This window comes from Calliphora vicina, chromosome 3 (assembly GCF_958450345.1).
Source record: "Calliphora vicina chromosome 3, idCalVici1.1, whole genome shotgun sequence".
NCBI classification, from domain to species: Eukaryota; Metazoa; Arthropoda; class Insecta; order Diptera; family Calliphoridae; genus Calliphora; species Calliphora vicina.
Window position 1 is genome coordinate 85,561,566 of NC_088782.1, and position 11,588 is coordinate 85,573,153.

General features: G+C 28.9%; 1 protein-coding gene across 1 annotated transcript; it reads right to left on the reverse strand.

Moving 5' to 3' along the window:
• Nucleotides 1–6,233: 6,233 nt before the first annotated feature.
• On the reverse strand, nt 6,234–10,964 carry LOC135955596 (uncharacterized). Its single transcript, XM_065505950.1, has 2 exons — nt 10,656–10,964; nt 6,234–10,231 (listed from the first exon to the last, which is right to left on the reverse strand). Exons 1-2 carry the CDS (start codon nt 10,962–10,964, stop codon nt 9,125–9,127), a joined length of 1,416 nt encoding a protein of 471 aa, XP_065362022.1. The 3' UTR covers nt 6,234–9,124.
• Between the last annotated feature and the right edge of the window lie 624 nt (nt 10,965–11,588).

Genomic DNA, 11,588 nt, shown 5'->3' on the forward strand with positions numbered 1-11,588 from the left:
AAACGAGAGCATATTGACTCATCGACCAGGTCAAGTGAATCGAATAAGAGGAAACATAATAAAAACAATGAAGATGACGAAGACACAGTGAATAGTGATTCATTTTATTCACAATCTTCTGATTTGGAATTTGATTTTACAGAATTTAATGAAAACAAAAAGCTTGATACTACATATGGACCTTATAAAAATGAAGATGGTAATTGGAAATTTGGCAGCTCAGATTTGAAGCTAAGTGATGATAAAATAACAATAGGAAATAAGTCTTGGGCATTAACTCCAGGTCTATACTCATTAATTTTTCATATAAAACCAGAACAATATGATTCGTCAGAATTAGAAATATATAAACGAATTTTACTTGATTCAAATGCACATAGAAGAAACTATAATGCTAATAATCAACTAAAAGGTAACAGAGGTTATAAATATAAGCATATAATAAACATACTATTTCCTACAACTCACATTGGTAAGGGGTTAATGAAAGTAAATCTCCAAAAACCAAACTATATATACTGGGATAATCCCAATGAAATAGTAGAGCGATTAAAACTGCTAATGGCATCACAACATGCTGGAAACAATAATCATACTAATGAAATAATATCAATAATTGAGGAATTAAGAGAAGCAAATATAATTGAATAATATTAATAATAAGAAAATGACAAAGTATGACTGTTGACAAATTTGGTCATTACTATAATCAAAAGTTTACTAGCGAAATAAAAAGGAAACATTTTTTAAAAAATTTTGGTGTTTCATTGGATGGTAATAATATTAACATAGAGAATAAAAGAATTAAGAACTTAGCATCACCGTTGGAAGGATTAGATGCTGTTAACAAAAACTATGTTAATTCACAAATCAGTCATATGCAAGAACATATTAAAAGGGGTATAGGTGAAGAAGTTTTAATTGTAAGGAATGAAATTAAAGATTTAAATAAGAAAATTGATGATATAAGTATATAAGGTAATGATAACGATATCATCATCGCAATATGGAAAAAAGAGCAATCGTCAATGATCTTCATTCCCAAGCACGAAAAAATTTCTTACGACGTAGAGTTATTATGAGAGGTTTAGACGACCTCTGGCAAGCTGACTTGGTAGAAATGGGTAATTATTCAACTAGCAACAAAGGATATAAATATATGTTAACGGTTATTGATACATTTTCGAAATATGCATGGGCTGAGTCAATTAAATCAAAAACTGCTTCTGAAGTTTGTAGAGAATTTCAGAAAATACTTAGTATGGGACGTATACCTAATAATTTACAAACAGATGACGGTAAAGAATTTTTTAACAAGGAGTTTGCTGTGCTAATGAGAAAATACTCAATTAATCATTACTCCACATTTAGCGTTATGAAAGCTTCCATTGTTGAACGCTTCAATAGAACATTAAAAGGAATGATGTGGAGAGAGTTTAGTAATAATGGAACATATAAATGGATTAATATTTACAACAGCCTAGTTGAACAATATAATAAAAAAAGACATGCAACTATCAAAATGGCACCTATTCACGTTACCCCTAAAGGCATATGTAAAATGGTTGGGTTTCTCAAATCAGCATAATTCTTGGATAAGTAAAACTGAAATATTATAATAATTAGAAAATAAAAATTAATATAAATAAAATGAAATACACACAACAAAGCATTTTTATTTCATTAACAGATTACACAGTGCAACAGTGAAAAAAACACACGATCATGACTATATAGGTTCGACTCTACTACCAAAAGGTAGTAAAACCCTTTACTCAGTTTGTCCATTTTGGTGACCGATTTTTTTTTATGGGCCCCCAAAGTTTCTGAAAATCAGTGGGGCCTCTAAAAAAGGTGTCATCAGTTTTTGGTTAACAGCTAATTCAGACTTTGTGATACGGCTTAACTTTATATGGCAATAATATAGCTAAGAGTCCGCCAAATAATTTTTGTTAAAATTTGTTTCCAAAAAATAGCTTTTTCGTGCACTTTTGTTGAAAAAATATAGGAAGAAAATTTTTTTTTTTACTTTTTTTTAGAATAACTTCCAGGGTCTCCTAATTTTTACTAACAATATTTAGCAAAGTTGTAGCTACGGTAAAGCTGAATAACTCTTATGAACATATCAATGCATTCTGAATGTGTCTAGTCACTCTAAATAGCACATAAAGATCACTTTGTACCTTAACAATTTTCGTTTTTACTATTTTTTTACGCTAAAACAAAGATTTTTTGTTAAAATAGTATGATCAAGTCCACACTTCTATGTTATGCTGTATTATTTACTCGGCTGAAGTGTTCGGAATGGGGATCAGTGAGTGGACCCTCAATGTCACACATTTAAAAAAAAGTCGCCAAAAAGCCATTTATTATCCGAATGAGCTGAAATTTAAGACGTAGATAGTCCTTGAGAAGGTCGACAAAAATATGCTTTTATCTGTAGGTATCTCTTTTAGTTCAAGAGATATTTAAGTTTATTTTTTTTTAAATTTTGCTCGATCTTTTTTTTTTGTATTTTATATATGATGGGCCTACGAAAGGTCGAAATTTGGTTTTTATATACGACGTATATTTGCGATAAAATTCTAAAGAAAATAAAATAAACCTGATACAAATTATTTCGTCCCTATAAAAAGTTACACGCATCCAAAGTTGAAGCATCTTTATATATATTTCAACTTTGTATGCATGTGTTTTTTAAGTTTTTTCCCAAAAAAGTCCCCATATTTTTTCTTTTATAGAAAACAAATTTTCTTCGTGACTATATATGTTTTTTTATGATCTGGAAAGAAAACTTAATGCAAAAACGTATAAAGTAAAATTTGACTAACTTAAGCGGACATTGTACCCCCCAGTCCTATCCAAACTTGGCCAATTTTGAAACAAAATTTTAGGTTTGAGTAAAAAATTCTAAAAATGCAAAGCACCGATCCTCAAAAGCTCATCATATTTATATAGCCCTATATATTGTTTATATACATACAAAACGTTTTTACTATCATACTGTAAATAACGTCAAAGTGGGCTATTTTCTAAAAAGAACTCAGTTTTTGGAACACATTTTCCCCGTTTTAGGAATTTCGATATTTGAAAACAATGAATGGCTACATTAGTGATGCCATTAACTTAAGAACATTTAGATCTATATTAATTCCAAATTTTATTGTGATGTCTCTAACTGTTCAAATTTTACATTAATTCAAAGTTTTTTTTTTCTTGATGGAAAATCACCATTTTATAATATAGTTAGTTTTTAAGGTAAAATACGTCCGAAAAAACACAACATTTATTTAATTCACTAAAATGTCAATCTCCAAGTCATAAGGTTTCCACCGATATCAAAAACTTATATAAAAAGCTTATATTTACTCTTCAGAAGCTCCACAAACCTTGCTCACTTTCAAAAATGTTGATGTTTTTTCATATCTTGCATCAAGCCGGTCTTGCGTGATCAAGATTGGATAAAGTGATGCGACCGGATCATACCGATAATGATTTGCCCATTCTTCGTTATTCCAGCACAATAGAGAAGTATACACTCCAACATACATTTTTAACAAAAATTTTTGTTTTAGAGTCAAAAAATAGTAAAAAACTAAAATTTGTTAAGCTACAAAGTTATTTTTGACAGCTTTTTATAATGCCTAGATATGTTCGGATTACATTCATATGTTCACAAGAGTTATTCAGATTTACCGTAGCTACAACTTTGCAAAATATTGTTATTGAAAAATTAGGAGTCCCTGGAAGTTATTCTAAAAAAAAGTAAAAAAAAAAATTTCTTCCTATATTTTTTCAACAAAAGTGCACGAAAAAGCTATTTTTTGGAAACAAATTTTAACAAAAATTATTTGGCGGACTCTTAGCTATATTATTGCCATATAAAGTTAAGCCGTATCACAAAGTCTGAATTAGCTGTTAACCAAAAACTGATGACACCCTATTTAGAGGCCCCACTGATTTTCAGAAACTTTTGGGGCACATACAAAAAAATCGGTCACCAAAATGGACAAACTGAGTATAGGGTTTTACTACCCTTTGGTAGTAGAGTCGAACCTATACTGTCATGATCTTGTGTTTTTCCAAAAGTCTTCATTTGTTGCATAGTGTTATCATTCAATATGTCAATAACATTAGCTATAAGCGGAAATTCTACACTTTTAACAGCAAATTATTTTCCACCAATAGATCTAACAGATGATTATGAATGTGCACTAATCGATTTTCATTCATATAATTCTATTCCCAATGTAGACTATGATAATAATCTTTTCCATATTGGAGATAAAGTAATTGAAATTCCCATAGGATCTTATGAGTTACAAGATATTGTTGATTACATAATTGAACAATATAAAGCACTAGATTTTAATAAATCAATTATAATTGAAGCTAACAATAATACTTTACAAATTGAAATAATCTCCTCTCACGATACAACATTTTTTGATCGGAAGCGAACTATTGGTAGTCTATTTGGATTTGATAGACTATCTTTAAATGCTGGTATAAAACACTTATCTAATCAACCAGTCAATATTTTGAAAGTGAATGCTATACAAGTTCAATGTAATATAATAAGAGGGTCATATATGAATAACTCTCCAGCACATATACTTCACGAGTTTGCATTGGACGTTCCTCCAGGTTATAAATTAGACGTTATACCTAATAATCTTATTTATTTACCAGTAAACGTCAGAGAAATAACACATCTTACAATTTGGATTGTTGATCAAGAAGGTCGTTTAATTAATTTCAGAGGTGAAGAAATAACACTTAGGTTACATCTGAGATCAAAAAAAAAAATGATAATTTACAATAAAGCTAAACAAATTAGAATTAATAAAGACATTTGCACAAAAACTGTTAAAGCTATAAGACCACAATTAACAGAAAAAAATAAACAATTTTTAAAACTACTTAAGTTGAAAGTAAAAAATAATGTCTGATATTCTCGATGTTATAGAGAAATCCATTACGGATGAAAATATAATCAAAAAAGATTATCATAGCTATCTACCCTATATTCAATCATTTAAGAATAATGATGAAATTCGAATTACTATACAAAATCAAGACTTATATGTTCTTCCTTCTGAAAACTACTTGTATATAGAAGGTAATATAAAGAATATTAACGGTGAGAATTCGCCTAATACTCGGATGAGGAATAATTGTATGGCATACTTATTCGATGAAATACGTTATGAAATCAACGGTGTTGAAATTGATCGAACTCGATACTTGGGAACGTCTAGTACAATTAAGAATTATGTTTCATTAAATGAATTTGAAAGTAATATGATGAGAAATGCTGGATGGAGTATTTCAGAAGAATTGTCTATGCAAAAATTTAATTTTTATATTCCTCTAAAACTATTAATGGGATTTGCTGAGGATTTTACTAAAATAATATTGAATAGTAAACACGAACTTATTCTTTTGCGGAGTTCAAGTGATGCAAATGTATATTACTCAACAGATGCTAATGAAAAAAATCAGTTATCGATTACAAACATAACATGGAGAATTCCGCATGTTCACGTATCAGATTCTAGAAAAATACAAATAATGAATATTATTAAGGATGGAACGTCTTTACCCATAGCATTTCGCAGTTGGGACTGTTATTTTAATCCTACGTTTGCTGGTGGGGTAAATCATAACTGGAATGTTAAAATGTCAATTAACAGAGAAAGACCCCGATTTTTATTATTCGTTTTAGAAAATAATAATAAATATATTCATTCTGATTTAAAAAATATAAAAGTACATTTAAATTCCGATTGCTATCCATACGACGATTTAAATCTAAAGTTTGAGGAGAACCGATATGCTATATTATATGATATGTACGCAAAATTTCAACAAAATTACTATATGAGGGAAGCACAACCACTTCTTTCCTGTGAAAAGTTTAAAAATGTTCCAATTGCTGTAGTCGATGTAAGCTATCAAAATGAGATGATTAAAACTGGGCCTATTGATGTAAAAATTGAATTTGAGACTATTAACCCGATTCCTGCAAATACAAATGCTTACTGTTTAATACTTTATGATCGTTTGATAGAGTACACTCCATTAACTGGAATTGTCCGAAAAGTTATATAATCTATAATATTTAATTCAATTATTATACTTACGATTTTTTCCGAATTTATTTATAAATAAAAGACAATAAAATTTAAAATTTAATCCACGACATGTTTTTTTTTTTATTTTTTTATAATTACATCTTATATATTATATAAATTACTTATAAATATTTCTTTACATTTTGTTTAATTCTATATCATTTATTAACATGTCTAATTCGAAATCTCCATTACCAGTATCGAATGTGTAATGATGCCAAGCATACGTATTTACATTATCATCCATAACTTTACGCTTAGTGTCATTATAACTCAGCTAGTTTATTTACTTGATTAGTTAGAATAGTATGTAATTTAGAGGTAAATGTTTGCATAGAAGCTGTAACAACTTCTTTATTGAATAAAACATGCTTATAAGTATCTATATTATAATTATTTGCAATACATTTCTTAACTCCCTTAGCTTTCTTCACATCTTCCTCACCTTCGACAGTATATGCGTATACTTTAGGTGCTAAACCTACATATTCAGTTATGAATTTGCCCTCACATTCATCTTTCATCTTACCTAATACTTTTTTATTTAACAGAGGTAAATTTAATGGGTTTTTTTCTGAGTATGATGAAGTATCAAACCGGTCTTTTATATCAGAGCGAATGTCATTATAAAAATCATCTGTTTTAATTGAGTATATAAAAGAATCTGTATCCATATAATTTAAATTTATTTTATTATTATATTTTGGTTTCATATATGCATAATGAAAATCATACATTTTCCATTTAGATAACTCTAGAACACAAAACCCTAAATAAATCGGTTTGTTATAATACGTTAGGGTTTTATTCATTTGTATAGCCCATAATGTATTGGTAAATTGTGAAATGCTATGAAAATTTGGTTTTGATACTAGATTTCCTACTCCTAAATGATTACGATTACTTCGATCCCATTCAGTTACCAAACGTACATCTTTCCTTTTATCAACATTTTCCATAGTCTTTCCGTATACTGCATTATTAAGTAATTTATAAAAATCTTTTTCAAATGAATTAGTTGCTCTTGTTCTATATTCAGTATTCAAATCAATATATGTCTTCAACCAGGGCTAATGTTTAAATTGGAGAATTCGATGAAGTTTTTCTAAAACTAATCCATTATTCAAACATTGTTCTAACGTTTTATAATGTATTATATATTTAGTTTTATTAGACAGATCAGCTATTAATTTTTCATGCTTACTTCCACCAATTATTTTATTTTCCACACAAAAAGGTAAATCATTATGATAATCATGAGAGCCAATGGGATAAGTCAAATCCACTTCATAAATGTAACCTACTTCGGAATTTTGTGGGATGCCTCGTGGATGAATGAAATCATTTCTCCAAGTGAATTCTCCATATGGAAGTGATTCTGACATCGCCCAACCATAAAGATTATTTGCATCTAAATACAAAATATATTCAGATGGTTTCGTATCATCATAATTGTTTAAATACTTATGATTCGCCTTACTATATCTCTTACTACATTGGGTAAGACCACCTCGAATACCCCGCTTAATAAAATTATACATTTCAAGATCAGTTATAAGTTCCAGTTCAATTTTTGTATATTTTAACATGGCATCCCATGACAGACCAGGAATTGTATAGTAATGCGCTGGATCTAAATTATAAATTCTCTTGCATACCTTTCTAAAATTTTCAAAGACATCGGTGAGTAGTAGTACATCAGTCTTCAAGTATAATTTCATATAGTCCCTAATAGTTTTACAATTAAATTTTTTCCATATACTTAGTCTGTGCACGTAAATATTCTTCTTCAGAACAATTTTTATTATTTAATTTACTATAAAATGCTTCTATAGGAGGTAGTTTATTTTCATCTAATTTATCAAATGTATTAACATACTCATAAGGAAAAACGCCCTTCCGCCTCATAATATTAAACTGTTCAGAGTCTGGAAAACACTTTCGAACCGTTTCTAAGTCATTATCTGATAAATTACTAGCTAATACATCTAACCCAGATGCCATAAATCTATAAGAGTCTAAAAATCTTAGCTCAACTTTTTTCTGACTTTTTTCATATCGTATACTCTCAAGTTGTTTTTTAATAATTGCCTCAGGAATGTTTTTTTTGATTTTTTGTATACGTATCTCATCCAATAAAGTTTCAATCTCATCATCACTATATACACGTATTGTATGCGATAGTGAAATATACAACTCTTTATTTATGGGTATAATATTCGTCTGTCCTTTAATATTTAACAAGTCTTTCACAAACAAATGACAATCATATGAAGAAAAGTTGTGGAAAAAAATTGGTATAAAATTTGGAACTTTAAAATTAAGATTACATGAATTATGTGCAGGTCCCCTATATTTTCCTGACAAGTGACAATGATCTCTAACAGCTAATTCAACTCCTAAACTTTTACCACAGATATGACAATCAGTGGCCCTTTGTAAATGTTCTTCTTCTAAGGGAGTTAAGGGTTGCATTGGAACAAGTTTTTCAAAATGTTTTTTATAGATATCCCTACATTGTTCAATTAAGCTTTTAACAAAATGTTCACCAACATTTATATTAGTATTGCTATCAGTAAATATCATAAATCTATGTAAATTTTCATTAAAATTACACTTAATGCTAAATGCATATGCACATGGAATATGCTTTTTTATAAAATTAGAATTAATCTCATTATCATTACTTACATCGATATCCTGAAGTATACACTCAAAATCTGCATAAATTGAGAATGGAATGTCCATTTGCCTCTCGAAATGCTTATAGCTAATAAATGATTTTTCTCCCGCAGGCATTTTTGAAATACATTTCCCACATTCTTTCTCCTTATGTGTCGCCATTCTTTCCGGTAAATTGGTGTGATATAGACATGCATTACAAAACAATTTACTACCATTGCATGATGAAATTTGATTAGATAGAAGTCTAAAAAATGGATTAATTTTAATTTTATTGGAATTACTATTAAATATTATTATCATAATTACCTTGATATATTTTTTATTAAAATATAGTGGTATGTCTCCATATCTTCACTTTCCAACAACATTAGATTTATATGTATAATCTTCTCATTAGTTGTAATGTAATATGGTCCGACTACACTTTTCAGCTTCTTGTCATATCCAAAGACATTTATACTTATGTCAATATTATTTTTTTCAAATAATTTAATTTCCTTTATATCAGCTGGAAAGTTCATTGTAGAGAAGTTTAATACTCTGCCACATCTCAATATTATAATATTGTCTGAAATATTATTTATCTTATACGTTGAAGTTCTGATTGTATTGATACTATTTCCATTGTAAAGGGCTGCTATTATACACCACTTAAAACAGAATATATCATTATTGATTATATTAATACATGCCTTCTTCTTTACCAATTCAACTGGAGTTGGAATGTATGAAGATCCATTTAGTGGGGATGCTTTATTGATGTTAATATCCAACCATTTTATTTTAATAAGTGTCCAACCTGAATCTCTTTCTTGAAATTCGGACATCTTAGCTTTAATGCTGTCTATTTGATACTTTAGAGTATCGTCAATATCATCTGCTCTAGACAATCGCATCATCTCGGTTATGTGGTACATATCTGTTTCCGGTTTCAGTGGATGTGCTGGTAATTTATAAACTGCTGTTAGCTCCAAATTAAATTTTATTATTATATGGTCCGCTAAGCTGTTGTTTATAAGTTTTTTAAAAAACTGATATCCCTCCTCCAAAAATCCATCGACATTTAAATTAGTATCTCCTTTAGGAAAATGATATGTAGAAAGCCGAGATCTAAATGCGCTTTTCAATAGGACCACTCGATTTTGAATCGATTTCTCTGTATTGATTTTATGATCTTTTGCGGTGCAATGGGTAAAACATTTTTCCTGTTGTACTTCCACATTACAATCCTCGCAAACTATAAAACGCTCCAACCGCTGGTGTTTTGTTGGTATCAGTGATGAAGGCTCCAAATTTATTGACCGCTTTCTCGCTGCAGCTGATGTTGATGGTCTTATAATTTCAGCCTCTGCTATCCTTAATCCTTCATGTTTGTGGCTTTTTTTTCCATGGATGTAAGAAATACACGACTGCAATGAATACAGGGTTCATGTATTTCTTTATGGTTTTTTAAACCTTTTATTGTGGTATATACATTTTGACAAATGTCACAAACTAAAAATTTTGACGACATTTTTTATATTTATTTTCTTACAACCTATCTTTGTAATGAAATACGAAAGACTAATTTGAGAAACAATTCTCAAAACTCTAAGTAAACTAAGATGATAGTGTAGAATTATGAAGTTAACTATTCATATTACAAAAAAAAATATGTTGTTGTAATGTTGAAGAATTACTTTCCAACTCTTTTTAGTTCAGATATATTTATTGTTTACATACCTTCATACTCATAAATTTTAGTAAAATAATAAAAAATATATACAAAAATCTATTTTATAAGTATTCATTTATTTATTTATTTATTTATTAATTCGATTAACTTAAATTTACATCTAAAATAATTTGATCACCCTCGTGATCATGCCAAAAATGATCTTTATAACTTAAAATAATTTGATCTCCCTCATCATCATTATTAAATTCTTCAACTTCATTTGAAATATTTAAATAATAACCTAATTGATTATTAGGAATATAAAATTCATTATTATTATCATTAATACAATTAGAATTATCAATTAATAATAAAATATTGTTAACAGCTTCATCCACGGTTTTCTCTAATGCAGCTTCATTCTTCGTTATCAGATTATTTCCTTGCACCTCCACTTCTGCTGGAACCTCTTCTTGCTCCTCCATATCCATAGGCACTTCTTTATGACATAATTCCTCCTCTACTACCAGCCCCTCGTGGAAAGCTATGTGGTTTCTGATGTCATCTTTTTTAAGCAACACCACTCCACATAAAGGACAAGGGGTATGAATCCCCTTGTGGATTAAAAGGGCGTATTCCCTTTTATAAATTTTTCCGCAAATCTCGCAAATCCCGCAAAATAAACCTGACATTTTTTAGATTTTTAAAATTTTTGTTGTTCATATACTTAAAATGAAATATGAATGAGTAAAAGAAAATTTAAATTCGTGACTATGAAAGTATGAAAAGTTTCAACTCATACTTAATAAATTATTTTAAGTAAATCTCAGAATTATCTATATACATATATATATAGCATCAGTCAAAAGAGTCTATCTTTTCATGAATGACATTTTAGTAACCTTTGCACTTTCCAAATACTAATTATAGTAAATTAAATACTTTAATACATGAATTAGAAAATAAAGAAATTTCCCATAGTGTGACAGTTTTCAAAACAAACATGATCTTTACATCGAATTAAAACTAAACCCTAACAACAACAACGAAATTCGATTATTCTACATCCCCTTAAGTTACTGTCATCACCATATCTGCCACTCTGTCTG

Excerpts from the sequence above, each read along its gene's own strand:
- LOC135955596 (XM_065505950.1), bottom strand. The coding sequence starts at position 10,964 with ATGGAGGAGCAAGAAGAGGTTCCAGCAGAAGTGGAGGTGCAAGGAAAT. Across the intron at positions 10,232-10,655 it reads GTGATCAAATTATTTTAGAT|TCGTGTATTTCTTACATCCA; the intron begins GTAAATTTAAGT and ends TATTCATTGCAG.